A 23,384-nucleotide genomic window follows, 5' to 3' on the forward strand; every position below is an offset into this window, starting at 1 on the left:
CAGCATTCCTTTCTGGTCATGGTTTATTTTAATATTTTCTATCTATCTGTCTATCTAACCTACCTACCTATCTCTATTAACAGAGTGACACTATATATATATATATATATATATATATATATATACACACACACATATATATATATATATGTGTGTGTGTGTGTGTATGTGTGTGTGTATATATATATATATAGATTAAATTATACATTGCAATGCACTATGCATTCTTGTTCTAGTCTTCTGGGACACCAATGGCATGAATATTAGACATTTAGGTATTTTTCTATGGGTTCCTGAGGGACTGCTCATTTTTTTTCAATGTTTTGGTTCTCTGGATAATTTCTACTGTTCTGTCTTCAAGTCTGATTCTTTTTTCGTCTCCACTTGGCCATCCAGCCTATCCAATGAATTTTCTATTTTGGTTGCTGAGTTTTTCAGTTCCATATGTACTTCCATTTAGTTCTTCTTTATATCTTCTATTTCTTTGCAGAGACTTGGCTTTTCATTTGTTTCAAAATTATCTGCCCTCACTTCTTAGAGCCTATTTATAATAAATGCTTTAAAGTCCTTGTCTGATAAAGACAACATCCTTTTGTGGTTAGCATATTTTGATTCTCTTTTCTTCTGAATTAAGATTGTCCTGGCTCTTTGCATGACAAGTTATTCTGGATTGCATTCTGTATATTTTTAAATATTCTGCAAAGAGACTCTGGGTCTTATTTAAATTCTATGAAGAAACTTGTTTTCTTTTGTTTTCCTTTAGAAGGCAAACAACTAAGTCAGGTTCAGCCTGCAAGTTCTGACTGTCTTCTTATTTTGGTTCCAATGTTAGCTCAGTTCTCAAATATGTTTAGTGCTGTTAAAATCAAGTCTTGTGTGAACCACCCAGTGGCCAGTCTGGGACCTGAGTGGTGGTCTATCTGTACTTAGTTGTCAAATTCTGCAGTTTAGGTCCTGAGCCACACTTGCACAAATCCAGACTCTCTTGATTTCTCTACTCTTTCCTATCATTTCCTGGCTTCCTTGGGTTTGTTTCCCTTCCTGGTCCTCTAACCAGAAAGCTTGGGCTTTCTTTTCCCTGCTCTGCCGCATAGTTCCAATAACTCCCTGTGCACCCATGGCAACGCAGCAGGAGGACACAGAGAGGAAAATGGTGACATGCCTAGTGCTCTTGGGGTCATAGATCTTCTGGTCAGAGTTTTAGGCACCTGCCTGGACATTGCTGCAGTCATTGTGCTTCTATCACAAATTGCTTAGAGGCTAGAGTAGGAGAGAAAAATAAAACATGAAAAACAGGAGATTTTCTCCAATCTCTGACCCTTAGGAATTCCTCTTACTGCTCTTCAGCCCAGAAAGAGAGGCCTTCTCTTAGAGCCCTTTCAGTGCACACTTGATATGCATGCCTGGGTTTTGGGGTGTCTCAGTACAAATGAGGTGATATTGGAGAAATAAATGGTAAACTTTCTCTGGTTAGATGGGACATTGATGCTAGTCCCCTCCTCGAGTCCCCTGCTCCCTTTAAGACTTTGGAGTTTTCAGAGCTCCATGCACTCTGTCCAGGATTTACGGTGCATGCAGTGGTGCAGAGAAACAGGAGGGAGTGTGCTGACTCTACCTGACTCAGAACCCTTGCCTTGTTTTCAGAGGTTTTCAATCAAAATCCAAATGTGTCAGCTACTCTCTGAATTTTCCAGGTGTTTCTGTCAGATTCTCTGCTGCTATTTAGTGGTAAAATATGCAAATCTCCCTGACACAGGAAGCATTTAACCTGTCCCAGTAGTTTTTACAAATTGGTCTTTCCAAAAGTGACACTTTCCAGAGCTACGTCATGAGAAATGGTGCATACATGTCTGGCATTTCCATATGTCATTTGGTAGAAATCTGACAGCTCAGGGTCTGACACCCAATCACGTGGGGACGGATGCTGGTTTACTTCATGCAGCCCATTAACACAGTCTTACCAAAGCCAGGATCAGCATTTCAACACAGACTCGAGATATTTGTTTTCACATGGTAGTGAGTTACAGTTATGGCAGCTTCACAACTCTGCTCATATTTTGATCATTTCTACAATTTCACATACTCTTCCTGGCTGCTGTAAAAAACTTTACTGAACCTGTAAATCCTCACTGACAACGCGTTACTTTCTTTGAAGGTTTAATTGGGAGTAACTGATGGGAATATTGTTTGTCAACGAAATGAACTGAGGAAATGGGAATGGTGATGGGGAGGGAAATGAAAAGAAGAAAGAATGCCGAAGCCTTAGGGGACATGACTGGGAAGATGAAGGAGGAGAGAAGGAGAAGGCAAGTAGGAAGGAGGGGAAAGAAAGAGGGAGGAAAGGGTGATGGGGAAGGAAATGTGCAAGGAAAGGCTCGGTCTGTGTTTTGCATCCGACGAAGCGCTGCACAGCATGAAGCCTAGAGGAGGGGAGTGGTTGGAGGTGAGGGCAGCGAGAACAGGTGAACTTGCCCACAAAGAAACAGAGCAACACTGGACTCAGCGGGACAGACAGGCTGACACATGCAACCTGGCGTGGGCCACCCCCAAGAACATAGTCTTGGAGCTGAACAGAGACCAGGAGCTTGGGGGACAATGGACTGGGAGTAATCAGCACAGTGACTTTTCTTTACCCCATAGGAGGAAAGATTGCTGTTTTTTTAAAAATTGAAGATTGCTACAGGGAACAGCAGCAAACGAGAACGTGAGAAAAGCATTTTCTTTATGCATCCAATAGAATATGAACAAAACAGGAACAGCTTTAGGGGGAAATGACAAATTAAGTTAAGACAATTAGGTTCTGTCTTTAGAAAGGCCTGGATAAGACCATTGTAGATAACGGGGGACTCAAGAATACACAAATCCTTAATTGTATTTGGATTAGTTGTAATTGTTCTCTGTGCTTCCTGCCATATGATTAGAGGGGAAAAAAGGCTGTAACAAGCTAGATCTATAGTATGTCTTGCTCTTCCTTGAAAATAGAGACAAAATCCAAAGAAAATGCAAACTTCCTGACCCTATAACACTACTGATTAATCATACAGACCTGTGAAGGCGTGTGTTTTAATTTCAATTCATTACCTTAAAAATCTGAAAATCCTTCTCACCTGAATTTGTTCCTTTCTTCCCGTTCTATCCTCTGCAGCCTTTCCTCTCTCTCCTGTCGCCGCCGCTCTCGCTCCGCTGCCAGCGACTCTTGGTGCTGCCTAAAGGATGATGTGAGAAGACCACTCAGTGATGACCTAAAGATACAACGAGTTCATGTGTTAGAGGGCTGGCCTACGGTTAAAACTACTGAGGGAGGAATCAGTCAGGCCTTGGTCAGGACCGAGGGTCGGCTGGAGCCTAGGCTGTGCTTGGGGAAAATTAGTGTCTCAGGCATTCTGCTTGAGGATCTTCACCTCCAAGTGGAGATACGTAACCTGCTTCATACACTGGGAGGGCAAAAAGGTGTAATGTATGAAAACACTAAGCATTCTGCACAGCAAAGAAACCATCAAAAAACAGAAAGACAACCTAGAGAATGGGAGAAAATATTTGCAAACCATCTGTATGATAATATCCAAAACATATAAACAACTCATAGAATTCAACAGCAAAAAAGCAAGCCAACTAGAAAATGAGCAGATCTGAACAGACATTTCTCCAAAGACGACAAACAGATGGCCAACGGGTATATGAAAAAATGCTCTGCATCCCTAATCACAAGAAAAATGCAAATTAAAATCACAATGAGAGATCCCCTCATACCTGTCAGAGTGGCTATCATCAATAAATCAACAAATAACAAGTGTTGATGAGGATGTGGAGGAAAAACATCGTACACTGTTGACAGAATTAGAAATTGGTGCAGCCACAGTGGAAAATAGTATGGAGGTTCCTCAAAAAATTAAAAATAAAACTACCATATGATCCAGCAATTCTACGTTGGAAATTTATCCAAAGAAAACAAAAACACTAACTTGAAATGTTATATACAGCCCATGTTCATTGCAGCATTATTTACAATAGTTGAGATACGGAAACAACCTATGTGTCCCATCACTGGATGAATGAATAAAGAAACTGTGTATATATACAATGGAATATTTTTCAGCCACATAAAAGAATGAAAACTTGGCATTTGCTTCAACATGGATGGGCCTCGAAAACATATACATACATATATGCATACATACATACCAAACTCATAGATACAGAGAACATATATTGGTAGTTGCCAGAGGCAGGGAGTGGGAGATATATTTTGTTTTAGTTTACATAAATTGAATTATTCTTTATTTAAAAATAGCATAAAAATAAAATAAAATACTAAGCAACAATGCCTAGTATAAAAGCAATCAATTTCTCTTTCTCTTATACAAAATACACATACGTGAGCACACACACATATTCATTTTAAAGCTGGGTCTATGGCAGGACTTTGATGAACTGGAAACATAGTTCAATCTAAAACTGTTTTCCATTTTCCATTACTAAAGATATTTCACCATACATCAGTTTCTCAATTATACCGCCTCAAAATAATTGTGTCATCTTAAAATAAGGTATTGGGATAGCAGATGAATAGAAAAAGACATAGCGATGGTCAGAAATGTGAAATAGAATTAAGGAAATTTCATTCTAGGTTAAGCGGCATCCAAGAACACGCAGCATGTTCAAAGGACAGCTCTTGACTCTTGGTAATACTTCACAGTCTGTAGTCTTCACTGAAGAGGGCATATGGGCAAGGCCAGCCATGGGCAGGCCTCACTAAGGGATCACAGGGGTGGGTAGCACAGGAAATTTGAAGTCAGGAGAATGGTAGGAGAAGTAGAGGGAAGAACCTCCAGCCCTGATAGCTACAGGGAGGGAGGAAACAAGTCCCATATTCCCAGATCACCAGGGAGCTACTACATCAGCCCTGGACACTTAGGCATAGACAGAATTGTATTTATCTTTCACTTAAATGAAGTCTAGACTATTTGTTTGTATCATCTCTATCTTGTTTAAGCTATATTATATAACATTTTCTGTTATGTGTAGCCAAATCTAATCCATAATCAGAGAGAAGTTTCCTATACTTCCTGCATAGTGTTCGACAGAAATTATTATAGATATAATAGATTTGTTTAACCTGATAAGTTTTATGTTACAGCTGCACATATATAACCTGGTGCCCCAAATGAGAGGAAACACATTATTCTTAAACCCACAGGGCCTATTCAAAAACTGACCACCAGTCCTGCCACAGAGCTCATGAATGAAGCTCATGAATGAATGCCAAGACTTGGTTTTATATGGACTATCTTCCTAACCACAATACAACTGAGTTAAAAATAAGTAACATGAAGATAAATGTGAAAAATACATATAATTGAAAAATTTTAAACACTTCTAATTAACTCGGGTCAAAGAAGAAAAATACAAACAAGTAGGGGGTTAGCTCGAAGAAGAGTCTGTTGGATCTCTGGGGAATAATAAACACAAATACAAATAATTGGCCTTCGTGGAGGGTGGGGCTAGTGCATTTCTCCAAGCTGATGCAGTATGGAGGCGTGTGCTTGACCCAGGAAAGATGGCATCTACGGGCAGTGTGGGAGAGCAACCCAGCACAGGTACCCTGGTGGCTGTCCCTTCAGCTCTCCCCCAGGAGCCACACAACCCGGCCTGTCCTCGCACAACTCCAGTCCACTCAGATCTGCCTTCCCTCTGCAGCAGTGGCTGTGAATGAGATTTTGTGCCATGACCCTTTAAGAGGGCGCCTGGGTTTCTAGGAGACTCCTGTCTCTCCCTGGTGAACATAACCCCACTGATTTTCACAGCCAGGAGTTAAGCGGGCTCCTCTTCCCGACTCTGGTGCTCAAGACTAGAAGGAGACCAGTATGGGACTGAGACACCACACTCCTCAGGAGGGAATTTTGCAGCTGAGCTATCCAAGCAGATTCTTAACCACAGCGCATGGGAGCAGGTCCAGTCCTTTTCGCTTCTCCACTCTTTCTGCCAGTCTTGATGTGGCTTCTGTAAATCCTTGGTTGTAAGACTTCTGTTCATCTAGTCTTAAGTTGGTTATTTAGGCTGATTCTTCTATAATTTAGTTGTAATTACAGTTTGGACCTGGGAGGTGGTGAATGTAACTTCCACCTACTCCACCCCCAGCTTTTATCTCTCCAAGAGATATCTTTCTCCTGCACTAAGTGACTCTGCATTCCCTACCAGGCAGGCAATTTCAGGAATATTTGTGTCTTAGTTTTAGAAGTGCTTTTTCCAATAAATGGAGGTTCGTTCCTCAATCACTTCCGTTCTGAAAAACTGCTAACTCAAAGCAATGAGAATTGGTTCTTCTTTTTCTGAAATGAAGCAAAATGCCTGGAGCCATTCAAGATCCATTCTCTTGAGAACTCTAACACAGATCCCTGTAGCAAGAAGAGAATTAAAGGGCTCTCAAGAGCTTATCTGTCCTGGATGCATATAAGCCATTTTGGTCCTACTGGAAACAAAGTGTTATAAATATAATGTTAATAAATTAAATCTCCCTAGGTCTCCTGCTACCTAGATAAGCCCAACCTGTGAGAGAGAAACCCTGGTCCTATAAATCCTGTGTTTTGGAAATGGGCTCCACCTGTAATACCAATGCTGTAATGCATTCAAACCATACAAAAGGGATATCCCAAATCGTTCTTTAAAAAATCCCAAACACTAAAATTCAAGCCAGCATAGTAAATTCTTGTCTTTATAAATGCAGCCTTAACAGATTTTTCTCTTTCATATTAAGTTTTCAAGGAAAATACCTACAGTAATTAGAAGCTGCTGCCATGTTCAGTCTTGGCTGGTCTGAGGACCAGCTATGATGTAAAGTAATGAACACAGGATGTGGCCACTCATTTAACCTCTCTGAGCCTCAGTTTACTTGCTTTGCCAAATGAAGATAATACTACTCCCAACTCATGAAGCACTGTAAGACTTAAATGAGAGGTGAGTTTGCTTAGAATAGTATCTGGGCCACAGCAGGCACTCCACAGATATCACTTTAGGTTGGGAGTCTAAAATCTGTAGATGTGGGGGAGGCTTGAGGTGCCATCCCCAAGGCCAGATCTGGAATACAACACTGCAGTTCCCAGAGTAAGGCTCTAGAGTGGGTTGGGAGTTTGATCTGAACCTTCCTAAGCTGGCCACCAGCTGGGCCAGTCATCAGGACTACACACCACCCCAGAATGCACCTGGAAAGCTGAAGTCATCTAAGTTACACCCGAGGCAACTGAAACCGAGCAAAGCCACGCAGGAATGCAGATGGTGAGAGGCCAAAGAGAGATTTTGCAAGGGAGAGGATGATATACTCTGAGTGAAAAGAATGGCAATATTTAATCTTGGCCATACCAGGCTTCAGGATCTGCCCCAGAAATCCCATCTGGTTAAAGCCACCCTCTCTGGGATGTCTGGAACAGAAACTTTATTCCACTGAAATATGGTTACTAGTAATAGTTAACATTTGTGGAGACCATAAAGTGTGTCAATTATTTTACATGAAATGGCTCTTTTAATCTCTAAATCTCTCTTGCTAAGCTCTATTATGATCCCCTTCACAGGTAAGGAAACTGAGGCACAGAGAACTTGCATTTAGAATGTAGCAGAACTGGGCTTTTAAAAAGGCCTGTTAGACCAGAGACCCAGTGTTGACCAATGTCCTATGGAAAGCTGAAGGAAGGAGTGCATTTCATCTCCTTTAATGAGGATAGCATTGCTCTGGTATTCAACCATTTTGCAAGACAGTTTGGCAATATTTTAAAAAGCTTAACATGCCCCTAAGATATAACCCAGCCACTTAATTTCTAGGTTATTTATCCAAGAGAACTGAAAGCACATTTCCATACAAAGATTTGCACACAGATGTTCATAGCCCAAAACTGGAAGCAACTCAAATGCCCACCAATGGAACAACAGATAAACTGTGGTTTATTCAGGCAGTGGAGTACTACTCAGCAATAAAAAGGAATGAACTATGGGAACGTACAACAAACTGGATGAATCTCAGAACAATTATACTCATTGGAAGAAGCCAATCTCTCCACAAGAGTACTTACTGCATGATTACATTTATACAAAACTCTCAAAATTGTGAACTAACCTATAATAATAGAAAGCAGACCAGTAGTCACTTGGGGATGGGGAGGGGCAGTCATAATCACAGAAGAGCATGAGAAACGCTTGGGGGTGATGAATACATGCATTATCTTGATTGTGGTAATGTTCACTGGTGTATTCATATGTCAAAACATATGCATACTTTTCTGTATGTCAATTAAATTTTTAAACAGCAAAAGCTGTTTAAAAATATACTCTCCTTTGGTAGGTTTGAGTTAAGTAAAATCTCATTTGTGAAAGGAGCAAATCTTCAACATTTCTTATGTAAAAAATTATAATCTCTGGAAGCCACACTAATTTCACAAGTTATAATTCACAAGTAGCTGATTTAATATAAAGACTTGGAGGTCAAAAATAATAATGAGTGGCAATGTAACAATGCAGAACGTAGTCATCCTCACAACCCGACTATGAAATTGGCATCACCAGATCTAGTGCTCACAGGAAAATAGGTAATTCTGGGTTATGCCCAATGGAAACAAAAAAAAATGTCAGAATCTTCCTTCACACCTTCAGGGCCATATCCCAGCTCTCAGGATGAAATGAGCAAACCCCGAGAAACAGGAAACTTCTCCATCACCACTGCAATCCTGGAGACATCTGCCACCAGAGATGGGAACATGGATTCAAGGCTTCCTCGGGCTTTCTCTCCAGACCGTCGCACACTGCTTCAGTAAAGAGCTGAGCTTCCCCGCCGTGGGGGGGCGCGACCGGCTCATGTGGCTGCTGTGGAGACGGGCCCCACATGCAGTCTCACATTCTTGTGCTGGCTCACGCATAAAGCACGAAGCCGTTCCTCCAGGCGGGGCTGGCATCACACTCTGGCCTGTCCGCTGGTCCTTCTGCAGGCTCTGACCCCAGGCATACAGCAGTTCTTGCCCATTCCCTATTACTTTCCACCCTCCTGTCCAAGACCAAGTGAGTCCTCTCCTGTCACAGCTCCAGGTCCACCCTATTTGGCTTCATAATTAAATCATTCTCCTGGCAGCTTCCAAAAGCACCGATTGCCACCAGCACCTCTTGTGCCCCATGGTTTCCAGGCCTTACTGGCCCGGACTAAGGCCCATCCTTTCCATCTCCTTGCTTCCTCTCCACTCCAGGCTAACTTACCCTTCCCTTGCACACTTACCTCTTCTCTAAACACGAAATATCTCCCAGCTCTTTCAGATCTCAGAATCATGTTTTTAAGATGTGAACTCACTCCATTTTTTTATCTCCCTCTTTACCTTCCCATTGGGCAAACCTAGAGGCAAACTGCAAGTAGCCCTACATTAGAGACCGTTTCCCAGACTTCTCACCAGAGGTGTCCCTCATGAGGATGGGCCAGCTGTGCTAGGCTCCCCTCCCGCTAGCTTTTCTATGAAAGTTCATTTTCTTCACAGTGTTTACTACAATGGGGACTCTTTGTATGCTGATGGTGAGCTTATCTTCCGTTTCTGTCACCACCTGTCACCCTGATGAAGTCAGGGATAGGGTCAGAGTTGATCAGTGTTGGAGTCCCATGCCAAGCACAAGACTGGCACATTGTGAGCACTCAATAAATATTTGCTGAATTAAATATATGAATATGTAATATTTGTGTGTGAGTGTGTGTGTGTACAGCTCCAATGGCCAGGTTTCCAGATGGCACTGGTTACAATGATTTTGCACTGGCATTGTTCAAAGACTACTGAATGAAAAAGGGCAGGAGGGGCTATCTATGTGTGTGTATCTATCTATATGCCAAATTTCTTCCCAATTCAGTCTCTTCCATTATAATAGTAAAGCTTCCCACTCATTGCTGGGCTTTGAGGTAAGGAGTAGGGAAATAAGAGAATAAATATCAGGGACCCAGGAATACATTTTCTGAAAGAAAAAAATCTCTCCCTTCCTCCCCGCTTTTCCCTGCAATCTTTATACAACACCAGTGCAAAACCACTGTAGCCAATGACAGTTGGAAAGCTGGCCATCGGGGCCATGACACAAGCAGGGGTGACAGCACATGGCTCAATTCACAGCACTGAGCAACTGTAATGTCTCCAGCTCTGTGGGTGCAGGAACTCCATCTGCACTTTCCGATCTGCGATAGTTGTCCTTTCTTGCTACAAATCTCACCTAATTCTAAGTGTTGCATATGCTGTTCTCACTTCCAAACAGAATTACAATAGATGCCTCTTAAGGTTGCTATGTACATCCTTCATGTAAACAAGAGTGAGATAATTGTCTAATTTACAAAAATCTATTCTAATTCCACTTTCCAAAAGAAGAAAAACAGGATTCGGACAGGTTAAACAAACGCTCATGTGTTTGTTCCTCTGGTTATTTGACAAAGAAGTACAGGGCAGGGCAGTGAGCAGGGGGCTGGGAAATCTCATGCAAGAGACACAGAAATGGTTGTTGCCTAAGAGTGAAGAAGCCCCAAAGGCAGAAGACCAGGAACATGGGAACAGTACAATGTGCTCCCTGCAAAGACAAAACACATCTTTACAATTCCTGTGAACATGAATTCTCCCAAGCATAGTCCTACTTGTCTTAATAAAGATTCTCCCCAAATCTTTTAATACAATGGCCAGTCCAGGAAGACAAAGCATCTTCATCCTGTGGCTGTGTGGGACCCAGGTTCACTGCCACAGACCACTGTAGGGCAGTGAGCCCCAACTTAGAAACAAATGGACAGACACATAATGATTCAAAGGGCTGAGAGCTGAAACAGTGGAATATGAACCCAAGAGGATGTTACAATTCATTCTGAGGAAGTCAGAGGGCTCTTACAGGACAGGTGTCGTCTACCTGGGTCTTAGAGGATGAGAAGGAATCGACTGAGTGAAGAAAGGAGGGAGCTAGCCAAGGGGTAGAGCAAATATGAAGGAAGGGGCCTCAGGAGAGCCTGGCATGCTCACGTGACAATCCTGTGGGGTTAAAGTACAGGGGGAAAGTTGGAAGATGCATACAGGCCCAAACATGAGATCCTACAGGCGATGGTAATCAGGCTGGGCTGCACCAATAGGCAGTTGGAGTCATTCAGGGTTTCTAAGCAGGAAAAGTCACCAACTCAGATCTATATTTTGGAAAGGAGAGAAGGCACATACCATTGCAATATATAGCCCAGGCATGACGTAGATCTTAAACTAAATCTATGGTAGTAGGAATGATGAGGAGGAGTCAGATTCAAAACACATGTGGGAGAAAGAATCTCTAGCATCTGTTGAGAACCCAGAGTCCCCCCCCCCCCCAAACACCACACACACACACACACACACACACACACACACACACAGCAGAGGGCCGACCCAGAGTCTAGGTTCCCTACGCCCACAGTTGTTACATAAAACTGCCATCAGGGAGCCAGACCCTATTGTAAACTTACTCTGTGAACTGACCAGTGCTTCTCCTCTGCACTTTGGATGTAACACAATCAATTAATCAGGACCATATTGTGCCTCACAGGAACTCATTGTCTGTAACAAGATTGCTATCGGGAAGCAGCAGCAGGCAAGAGGGGAGTCTGCTTGCTGCTGCTGCTCAGTACAGGCTCCTGGCTTCTTTGTTTGAATGATAGGGAATTGTCCACACTGATACCCTGTATTTCCTGTTGGTAGTTGTGAACTGGGTACCAGTAACTGTGATCACATGAAAAGGCATGCCTTTTATCCCATTTTACATGCTGTTCAGGATTTCTCAGTGATTTTTTTCTTAATATACTTTGATCAATTAAAAAAAAAGTTTAACTACAGCCCCATTGGATAGTGAGGCTCTCAACTCCACTGACACCAAATTTTAAAAGTACTGTGTAGATCAAGTGATGGACCACATCCAACAAGTCTTTGGGATCCAGGCAAACACATGGGTCATATATTTTAAAAAAGCAATGATCTGAAAACCAGATAAATAGAACCTCAAGGTACAGGGAGATACTAGTGAAGGCAAGAAATGATAAAAGCCCAAGTCGACTAGAATGGGAAGACACAAGCACTCAGATTCATACACAACAGACAGTCACCTGGAGGAGGAAATCAGGATGGGGAACACCAGGTAGCCGCAAATTATACTCAGGGCAATAGTCAGCAGTCCTGCGAAGCACGTAAGAACTATAAGAGCTAACCAAGTGGCAGGTAGGTAGAAATGCATGGACAGAGACCATCTTTCTGAGGGAGAAGTGACAACACCTGGAGGAAGAGATGGTGTTCAAGGAGGTCATAGGAAGTGAGATCCCACGAGGGGGAGTTTAAGCTGGGAGGAGAAGCCACCATTCAGCATGACAGGCTCCCATTCTCCTAGTCCTAGCTCCTTGGTCCCAGTGTCCCCAAATATTCTTATGCTCTTCATTCCAGCACTGTCAATACCAATACAAAACTCCATAACAGCAAATGACAAAATAGCAGAGCTCTTTCAAGATAGCACAGAATATAGTCTTATTCTAAAGACTACTCACTGAGTGGGACAGACAAGTACGGGGAGGAAGGAGAGCTCCTGACAGCCTAGAATGGTTGACCAGAGAAGGTGGACACCAGGAGAAGGTGGACACCAGGAGGAGATGGGAAATGTTCCTACAGAAACAGCTTGAACACAATGACACATAAATGCATCTGTATTCCTGTTGATATATGACGAATTGTTAGGGAAATGATGGGCTATTCCATAAATGATATTCAAAGTGAAAAAATTTAAGTTGGATCCCTGCCTCACACCATATGCCAAAATAACTTCCAGGTAGATAGAATATTTAAATGTGAAAATTGTAGCTATGTAAGTATTAGAAGAAACCATGGGAGAAAAGACTTTCTTTAGGAAGAACACAAAACTCAGAAGATAGAAAACATTAATAAATTTAATTCCTAAAATTTACATTTTCCTGCATGGTAAAAACACCATACATGAGGTAAAAAGACCAATGGCTGAGAAAATTCATTGCTTACTCCTATCGCAGTTTATAAAGCATCCCCATACTTCAATAAGGAAAAGACAAATTAATGATCATGAACACAAATTCACAAAAAACATTAAAGGCTCCTAGACATATGAAAAACTTGCTCAATACATTCATAGTAAGAGAAGTGAAAATGTACATTTTAATGACACACAACTCTTCAGATGAGCAAGGGCTGAAATACTGAATGACCCTTCGGCAGGGACATGGGTAAACAAGTTCTCTCACACACTGAGGTTGAGAATCAAAACTGGTACAATCTTTATTTAAAGCAACCTGGCAAAAGTCAATCAAAATTTAAAATACACAAACACATGACTTACTAAACTGATGTCTAGGAATTTCTCCTAGAGATAATCACACAAGTACAAAATGACAGATGGACAAGGATCACGCTGTGGTATCATTTGTAATAGCTAAAGGATTGGGGCCCATCAATATGGGATGGGGTATGCTAAATAGTACCCAGAGAAAAAAGTATGGAGGAGCCATGAAAAAACATGCATCAGCCCGGCCGGGCGTGGCTCAGTAGTTGAACATCGACCTAGGATGCAGGTGATCGGGCTTCGATTCGCGGTTAGGGCACATGCTTGGATTGCGGGCTAGGCAGCTGATCATTGACTCTCTCATCATTGATGTTTCTATCTCTCTCTCTCCCTCTCCTTTCCTCTCTCTGAAATCAATAAAGATATATTTAAACAAACAAACAAACAAACAAAAACATGCATCAGCTACTAGCACTGCTATGAAAGAAACAAGATATATATTTTAAGTGAAAGAGCAGGATGCAGAATAGCTTGTGAAGCTGTTACTATTTGTGAAAAGATATGACAACCACATATATATGCTTATATGAACATAAGATATCCCTGGAAATTTACATAAGAAATTACTAGGAGCAGTTGCTTCTGGGAATAACTGGGTAGAAAGGAGCTTCACTTTCACCCTTCTGCACCTTTTAAATGTTGTACTGTGTATGTGTAAAGCCTATATAAAAATTAACAAAATAAAATTTAAAGTTGCATTCTTTATTATCCATTATGATTCCCAAGGGAAAGTGTCATTATTTATACCTGGGCTCACAGTCTTCCAGGAAGTAGGAAGAACTCTACTCAGATGACTATACAAGGCAGACAATTCCCAAACTCTTCATAGGGCTCTTGACATGAATCCACAGACAGACAAGTGACTGTCATTGACAATGAACAGTGCACTATTGTAAGTGGAAGAGAGAATAGAATCAATGCTTAAGGCACATTCTGATCCTTCAGGTTTCAGCTCAACAAGTCCTCCCTGGCCCCCTAATACCTAAGCCTGGTTCCTCCAACATGCTCCCACTGAGCATTCAGCATGTTTACCCGCTCATGGCCTTCCTCTCACAGCTCAGGACAGGCCTCATGATCAGTGGACTCTCAAGACCTCCACAAAGACTGCCTGCCCCAGGCATGGGCTTACTCTTCCCTCACAGTCACTCCATCACGGCTGCCAGAACGCCACACAAGTCTCCAGTCGCCAGTTTCTGAAAAGGCCCACACAATGGAGATGTCCCAGCAGGGATGGGAAGAGAATGCCATCTGCCCTCCCCAACTTCCGTGTGTCACAAATTAATGTGGTGTGATTATTGTTTGCCTGTTTATTTGTTTCACTTGAATACTTGAACAAGAATGGTTCCACTATTCCTGTAATTATGTTTCCCTTTAACAAGAAAACATTTAGAACTTTTCCACTCAAAAAGTACAGTTTTCAAAACTGAAGCATTTTAAAAGTTGTCTTTCATTACAGTTGCATTTTGTACCCCTGAGGGCTTTGCAAATAATTCTGGTTTTCCTATTTTGTTTTGGCACAATTCAAGTTCCAATGTCATGAAAACTAATGCTACACTCCGTTTTTAAAAGAGAGCCCCATAAACGAAGATGTAATAGGAGATGTGGAGATGGATTCTTTTTAATTCCCCTGTTTTGACTTAATTTTGCATGCTGTTTCTTCAGTTCCTTCCTTTCTAGGTCAGTTTAGCATTCTAAGTTTTATTAATGTCCAACACACTGATATTCTTCAGGAAACTATGGGAAACTTTAAGTTCACTCTGATTGATGCTCAGTAGTAATGTCCAAGGTGGCCGACCTGCCCGAAGGGGTGTTTTACTTGGCCAGATTACCCTAGGACTTCTCAGAAATGAGTCTTGTTTCCAAGTCAAGGGAATGAAGTTCTAGAGCTCCTGAGTACTGCATGGGGCTCTGGCACACTGTTCAGCAGTCAGGGGTGCGCGGCCAGAAGATGTGGGTTCTCGTTGCAAAAGTGCAACTATTGTTCATAAAATAGTTCAATGTCTTTCCTACAAAAAAAGTTTTTCTTTTTTTTACAGTCACAAAACATAAGCTAGCAAGGTGAGAGTAAGAAGGGGTGATGCAGCCAGGCTTAGTTCCTGCTCCTAATGATGAAACTGCACATCTAATGTTTCACGTGATGCATTACATGGTTTTTCAACAGACAGTGATAGTTGCAAAATCATGCAAATGGAAAGAAGCAATAGACTCTTTGAAGCTACTTTACTCACTGGTGGATACAGTGGGAGGCAAAGGTGATGAATTTCCTGTGGTGGAAATGCACTGTAAAAGGGAAGAGGCAGCTTCGAAGAGGCCCCTGCCACTGCTCTTCCCCCGTGACCAGGTCTCAGCACACAGGCTCCCCAGAGGGATTTCATCCAGCACCTTCTTCAAGCCGAGGACCACTGAGTCCACATCTCTCTGGGTGTCATACAGACTCCTCATACCTTGCATGCCCCAGGCTGAACACCTCCACCCTCAATCTGCTTTTCTTCCATTATCTTCTGTCTCCGTTCCTTGCTTCTAACATCCGCATGCACGCTTGACCCCTCATTCACTCCGCTTCCCCTGCTCCCACCCTCCTGGTGGCAGCCAAGTCTGCCCAAATCCACTTCTCCCCTCAAGCCCCTGGCCTTCTTGGGCATGGTCATCTCTTGGACTTGGAGGTAGCTTCTGGCAGCCCCCGCCCTTACAGCCTTGCCCCTCTAGCTTCCATTCATTGATGTGTTAGAGGAACATCGCCAGCTGCTTCAAAACCTGAACAGCCCTGTGGTCTCAGAATAAAGAGCAACTTCCTCCCCAGAGCAATCAAGGTGCTCTTGGATCCAGTCCTACTCTTCTTCCTTTAATCTCTCCCCTAGGAGACACTCAGCTAGATCAAGAAGGGAGGAGACACAGATAGGAGTCCTTCAGGAGCCTGTACTCCTGGTCCTTTCAGCGTAAAGCTGGACCTGGATTTCTAGGAGTCACTAAGAGGGTGGAGGCTGGGGCTTCACCTTTAGGACCTGGGAGGAACTTCCCTCTAGGCCCAGGACTTCAGAAACTTGCAGACCTCCTGTCCTTATAAATTTTCACTTTCACGGGCCTCCAAACAGTTCCCCAACCAATGAGTGGGCAATTCACCCCATTACCCAGCACCGACTGCAGCCCTGCACGGCCAGAGTTGGGTATTGTGGAGGACACAGCAAGGAACGGAGACTATGTCCTACTCCCAAAGGAGCTGGCAGCCTAGCAGGTGCGAGACGTCTGATGTAACATCAGTAAGACTCTAATACTCCTCACTTTGGCCTCAAATACTCCATCCCATATGACAAGGATCTTCTTTATTAGTGACCTCTCTGGGAGCACAGGCAACCTCAGCTGACCCCAAGAAGAGGGGTCCCAGGGTAGACAGAGGGTATCTTCAGGGTAATCACCTTGTTAACTCATTACCAGAACCTAACTGAGCCTAAATGTGCCCAGCCCAGGGCTACACTGGACTATGGAACCTGAGAATTTGACACCACGGGGCTTGCATGCCATCTGAGAAATCAACGGTGATGGGTGGCCGGGCAAACCACATTAGACAGCCCTCCTTCCTGGGGCCTGCCCGCTCCACATCCTGACCAAATCTCTCATCACCAGCAGCACCTGGCCAAACACACTTTCCTATACACAGGTGAGGACCAGAATACAGAACACGGACCGAATTAGTTTTAAATTCAGCATCTGAAGCAAATGATTCCCGGGAATTGCTCATGTCTAGATTTCTGATCAATCGTGAGCTGCTGGACATTATCTCATACATACAATGGATACTCCATCATCACGCATTTTCACTTCCCACTGGACCCACACGGTGGGGTTCACGCAGCACTTTCGCGTGTACCTTTTTATCTGCTCATCAAAACCACCTTCTGGGGTAAGGGCTGGCATAATTGGCATTCTACCCTCTGGGATGAAATAACTTGCCAGCGAGTTGGAACCCTAGCCAGTGTTCTCTAAGTCAGCACTCTTGCCATATAAGGGTAACTTTTTAACTGTTCTAAAATTACAGGTCTTACCTCTCCCCTGTAAACACATCCTTGTGCAATCACTCGCTTCTAGGAGTAATAGTAAGTTAATTTCTGGTGGTCTAATACTCTTGCCAAGTTAAATTCCTTCCATGGACCCATACAATTCTTTTCTCTTCTGGTAGGTCCCGGATTAATTACACAACACCTTAATGGGCCCACTACCTACTGATTTACATAGAATGAATTGCTCAAAGGTGAAAACTGATGTGCATAAAACACATTGCAGAGCTTACACTGGATCTAGAGCAGTTTTTGAGGGGTGAATCAAAACAGTCACATTTAAATGTTCTGGAAAAAGAGTTTTATAGTTTCTATGGAAAGAGGGTAGAGAGATGAGACAATAATAACAAAATATCTCTAATAAAATATTTACTTACTAAATAGTGGGAAAGAAAGAAAATAGTCTTGCCTTTGGGCTACATTCTGTAAAGGAAAATACTTCAGATCATACTTTTATTTATACTTTTCCTTCAGGCGCTCTTATTCAGATGGCTCTCTTTGCTTGAGGACAGTGGAGCCATCAGAATGCTCCTTATAAAACCTACCTTTCCAGCCTGGGCTCCTGTGGGGGTGGAAGAGATGATGTGGGGGTGGTGGGCGCAGTGGATCCAGACGAAGGTCTTGAGTGATGATAAGAGTGGTTGCCAAAGTTGTTGTATCTAAAGAGTGCAGAGGATTAAGTTGGGGGATGGGGGAGACAGAGAAATGAGAATAAGTCAGTAAATAAGTAACAGCAAATTATCTTAATTTTTGCAAGAAAAAGAGGTCTGGAAATGCTAACACTGTTAGTGATTGCACTAACCAAAGAAATTCACTAACTGCCTTGTTTTGGTTATTTCCCTTTAGAGAAGGTTCCCAAAGTCCAACTCTATTAGGCAGCAGGATTATGACAAAGGGTTTTAAAAGTGGTGCTCCTATTTCCTGTCTTTGAAAATATACAGTCAAACTATTTGCTAACATAAATTAGAATCCAAATTATCTTCATTTGAATCATGAAGAGTTTTCTTGCCTCTCCTGGTGGTAGAATTAGCATTAAATCCATCCAAGATTTATAGAAAATGCCAGATGATTGGCTAAAGAAACATCTTATTAAAAATTCTGCTTTAGGTATTTCTGAATCAATTTCATTCATTAGATATTATCTCCTTGTGTGGCTGGTGATCAAGGATAAAATGGCCCCAGCCTTCTGGATTAGCCTATTGCTTAAAGGTGCAAGTATTCATGTTTTCATTCACTATTTCCCCAGAACCAAAACTGCACCACTAGGTTTAAATGAGCTTCTATAGTTTCCCAGTCATTTCTGTCAAGTTTCAAGATTTGCAAAATTCTAGAGTTTTCTTTGTTTTTCAGAATAGACGTCCGTTGGTTTATATTTAGCCATCACCACTCTGTGTATTCCCAGATCAAACAAATCATTTGAAGCTCTTGCCTGGGGGTGGACACTCAGGACTAATTACAAATAACAAGCTTCAAAGAATTTTGCCTCTCAATCTACTCAGTCACCGGGCAAGGCTGACTCCTTCCCCTGAACTAGTTAGGGACATTGTGTTTGGGTACATGGGACCTCAAGGGTCACTATGATATAAGTGCACAAAGACCTTCCTGCATACAGTGAAAATAGTCCAAACTCCTGTCAATGGAAATCAATACTAAGCATTCTGGGAAGCAATTTGACCTCCATATGTAGATATCCTTTGACAGAGGAAGTCAACTTTTGGGAAGTTATCATAACCTTATGGTTTTTTATATACAGATAATGTCATTTAGGGAGTGACTCACTGGAGCACTATTGAGATCACAGTGAAAAACTGGAAACTACCCAACCAGCTAACAATGTAAGAATGGGGGAAGAAAGTATGATATATTATTCATCAACAGGATATTATGTAACCATTAGAAATTATTGCCAATTTTTAAGTGATAACATGAATACTTACATTTCCCCAAATCTATCCTGTGTTTTTAAGTCTTATGTGCTAGGCTGTTTCTCATGTTTGTTTATTTGGTACCACATGTGAGGTCCACGCATGGTACCAGGCCCTCCGCCAGGCAGATGAGGACCCAGATCACACACTGGCACTCCGTCATCCTCCTCGGTGAACACACCACCTTCGTGGAGCTCAGTTTCTGGCATTTATTTTCTCTTCTCTTTAAAAACCCTTCTCTGAGTGTTGGGTTGATTTTTCAAGAAGATGCCCAAACCACAGGCCGCAGAGAAGGCAGGAAAGCAAAGGATGAGAAGAACATACAAAGAAAGGAAGCAGCAGCGAAGGCAGGAAAAAGCTCAGGGGTGAAGGAGAGGGAGGGGAGGAAGGAGGAAGGCGGCAGCAAGGCCACCGCCACACGGGAGGAGCGGAGGCTGCCACGAGGCTGCCACCAGGAGCCGCGTCCTCGCGGAGGCCGCAGCTGCCTGGACGCCCAGCCTGTTATTCTATGCAACTAAAGCCAATCCCTTCCGACCAAAACTGGGCATCCAGTGGAATGTTTTAACAGGGTTACTTTACTAAAATGATGTTTAAATGATGTTATGGAAATAAGACAAGCATACTGCTTTTTTCCCTCCTTTGGTGTTTGTAATGGCTGAGCAATTAATTCAAATACCTCACAGCCTGTCCAGTTTTGCTTCTCAATTTCAGAGAAACTAACTGGATCATGCAACTCACTATTCAGTTTTTATTTATTTATTGTTATTATTAATGACTAACTTGTTGGTCTCCAGTACAACCCATTTAATTGCAGTCATCCACTGATCGGTCAAATCTGTGGCTGGACAGATCCAGGAAAACCACTGTGAGTGACTAGCAGAAAATTAATGGAAACAAACTATTTAGATAGTATTCAAATTCCTGCCAAATATTTAAAAGTTATAAACTTTTCTCAGTTAAATATAAGTCAATCCTCATTCACAAACATGTGGCTGCTTTTCGCAATTCCCATGTATATTCATTTCAGCAATTCATATGTTTCAACTGCTCCCATCCCCCAAGGGCTGTAAACAGTAGTGAAGCTTGGAGACCAAGTTTGAAGAACCTGGGTCCCAGGAAAGCCCCATCAGAGGCTGTGAGACCATCATCAGAAAGTCCTGGATCACATTACCGCCATGAGCTACCACCACCCCTGGGGAACATGAGGTTGCCAAGATATTTTTGTTCCAGTGAAGAGTACAGCTCTTAACTTGCACACAGACACTGTTCTCAGAGGGCATAAGAGCCAGGTTGGAGGCAATCCATAAAAGCTGTGGGAAAGATCACAGCAATGCCAGAATTTTAAACCTGGAAGAGACTGGAGGAGAAGCTGTACTTGGGAGGTGTTTGAACTGTCATTCACAGACTCCTGGGATATACAAGGCCATCCTGGAAACAGGGGGCAGAAATTTTCAGATCCTCAAGTTCCATATCTGCTCTTCCTTGAAATGCATCTGCCCATGTCCGTCCTAGGGTCTCCCAATTCTCCTTCCCTGCCTCCCCTTCCACAACCACCTTCCACTTTCAGGGGAGAAAAGGAACATTTTACCCCAGCTGAATCTGTGTGGAACACCGCTTTGAGCTGTAAAACCTCCAGGCTGTCAGACAAAGCAATAATATAGGAAATTCCTTAAGAAATACTGAGGAGGGAGAAAGTGGTGCTTTATTTATCCAGGGACAAACTCAGAGCCAAACATTGTCTCTATCTACCCACCACTCACCTGTCCGTCAGACCCCAGAAGAGAAATGGTTGTCACAAGGACGCATATGAGCTTATTTGAATTGAAGCATGAAGTCAGACTATTTCTTACAGTCTCATTTGACCGAGGACTGGCTTTGCCAATTAGGCATATGGAGGTGTTTCCCATCATTAAATCAGCTGAATCCAAAGCCCCAAGGTTTTGACAAAAATAAACTTAAAGCGAATATACAATAGACAAATTACATTCTTTACAACTATTTAAGCTTATGATTAAAAAAGAAAACCTAGACAGGCTACTTAAAACTTTGAGGGAAATTTCAAATTTCTTTTAGGCTATATGTAAGCAACAATAGTTGATGACCACAGTTCTAAATTAATTCTTCTATTTATCAGATGGAATGTCTGACACCCATAGTGACTGGTTGTTCTGTGAAAGAGCTCCTATAGGCTTCACTCAAATGGGATGTAACTTCTTGCTAGGCACCCAGGCTGAGCGTCCCCCAGGAAGACTGACTAAAGTATCTTACTGACCAGGACTTGCCTGTCAAACCTCTGGCAGGCAGCAGCCAGGGTTAGGGCCTGAGGTTAGGAGTTATTGTGTACATGAGTCCACAAAGGAGAGAGAGTGACAGACTGCCTAAGAGAGAGGCTTATATGATGTACAGGTTAGGACCAAATTTCAGAGCAGACTGCCTGGGGGGCAAACCATTCCCACTTACCTAGCCTCTCTGTGCCTCAGTTTCCTATTTTGTACATGAGGGTGAGTAATAGAACCTGCCTCTTAAGGGTTAAGTGATACTTTGAAGCACTACTTTCATGAAAAGTACAGGGCCTGGCTCTTAATAAATGCTCAACAAATGTTAGCAATTATTATTATGACTCTAAGATGGAAGCGGCCACCAGTGTTAGCATCTATTGATTTTGGACAATTGATTTTCAAAATATACAACCCTCTGTCCCCCACTCTCTGATCTGCAGAAGTTTCTAATCCAGGCATTAGTAAACGGCAGACACCAGGCAATCTGACAAGCACTCCTGAAAATTTCCTGTGCCGTTTTGACTTACACACCTCCCTCCCCGACCTCCTCTCCAATTTTTACAAGAATTATTGAAGTGTTCACACTTTAAATAATGCAATTGTATTAATGTCCATGAAGTGATTCAAACTGCAATTGTTTGCCATCTCCTGGGAAGCTATGAGCAATCCTTGAAAGAAAAATGCATACATCAGAATAAAAACAGAAAGCTACAGAAAAGGGAAAGAAAATAAAGACACCTACCTATTAGAAGAGAAAGACCGGAAGTTGTAAGGCTCAGAGGCAGAATATGTACTCGAATGGAGAGAATCAGAGCAACTGTTAAAGGAAGGAACGCCCCACTCAAAATGCGGCAGAGAGAGACAACTAAGCACGTCGCTGAACTCTACAGGTCAAAAAAGACCCCGTGCCAGACAGATGGGTGTGAGGTGTATAGATCACGTCAGACCATGCAGAGTTTTAAACCTTACATTTAAAATCCACTTTTAGTACTGTAATTGTATTATAACAAAAGAGTCCCTTAATTTGAGCAGATGACAACTTTCTTGTGCATCTTGCCTAACTATGGTAAGTATTTAGTCAGTGGTCGGGGAGTTAGTTCACACCACAGCTGCACTTTGCTCTAACCCGAATCCACACAAACAGCAGAAGACAAGTGATGCGGTTAATAGGCTGTGTTGCCTTCCCGGGTTAACCTCACACAGGCCCCCACGTGGGCTGGATCTACCTGCTTTCCTTCTGGGCCTCGGCTTCCTTTTCCTTGGTTGATAAGGGCGAATCTTCAAAGTCATAGGAGAAGAGGTGGAAGGGGCTGTGGGGCACATAGGGCAGCTTTTCTATGGTGGGTGATGCCTTCGGGGGGCCAGGTGCAGTGGAGGAGGTCCGAGAGGCCAACGTAGAGGTGGGGTGGGGCAGCAGGGCAGGCCCAGAGGACCCGCTGCCCCAGGGACTCCCAACTGCAGTGCTGGCTGGAAGCTGCTTTCCCTGCGAGGTGGTGCTGGAGGCAGAAGGGAGGGCTGGACTCTCCTGTCCAGTGGGGTTCTGCTCTGAGGCAGGGCTGGCCTCGCTGCTGGCCCAGCAGGGAGAAGAGTTGAAGGGAAGGGAAGGAAGAAAAGGGAAGAAGGGAATTTCAGGAGAGAGAGAGCAAAGGTTAGGAAGGAAGAAAGCACACGTAAAAACCCACCACTGTATGGCTACTTACTTCAGAATCCAGCTGTACTTCTTGAACTGCAGCATAAAAGCCCATCACCCATCCCTGGAGCTTTGGTTTGCCCAT

General features: G+C 42.9%; 1 protein-coding gene across 9 annotated transcripts in view; it reads right to left on the bottom strand.

The window, feature by feature from the left end:
* Positions 1 to 23,384, bottom strand: part of FHOD3 (formin homology 2 domain containing 3) — a 396,327-nt gene that overhangs the window by 84,837 nt on the left and 288,106 nt on the right. For 4 of the 9 annotated variants that reach the window (XM_081149139.1, XM_081149138.1, XM_081149137.1 and 1 more), the window contains exons 12-15: positions 22,836 to 23,174; positions 22,352 to 22,426; positions 17,951 to 18,064; positions 3,108 to 3,242 (exon numbers count right to left, since the gene is read on the bottom strand). In XM_081149139.1, coding sequence (XP_081005265.1) covers positions 3,108 to 3,242; positions 17,951 to 18,064; positions 22,352 to 22,426; positions 22,836 to 23,174 — 663 coding nt within the window. The remainder of the gene's footprint in view (positions 1 to 3,107; positions 3,243 to 17,950; positions 18,065 to 22,351; positions 22,427 to 22,835; positions 23,175 to 23,384) is intronic. The other 5 variants (XM_081149143.1, XM_081149142.1, XM_081149141.1 and 2 more) reach the window with 3 other exon arrangements.

Source organism: Miniopterus schreibersii, assembly GCF_964146895.1.
Source record: "Miniopterus schreibersii genome assembly, chromosome: 10".
Classification (NCBI taxonomy): domain Eukaryota; kingdom Metazoa; phylum Chordata; class Mammalia; order Chiroptera; family Miniopteridae; genus Miniopterus; species Miniopterus schreibersii.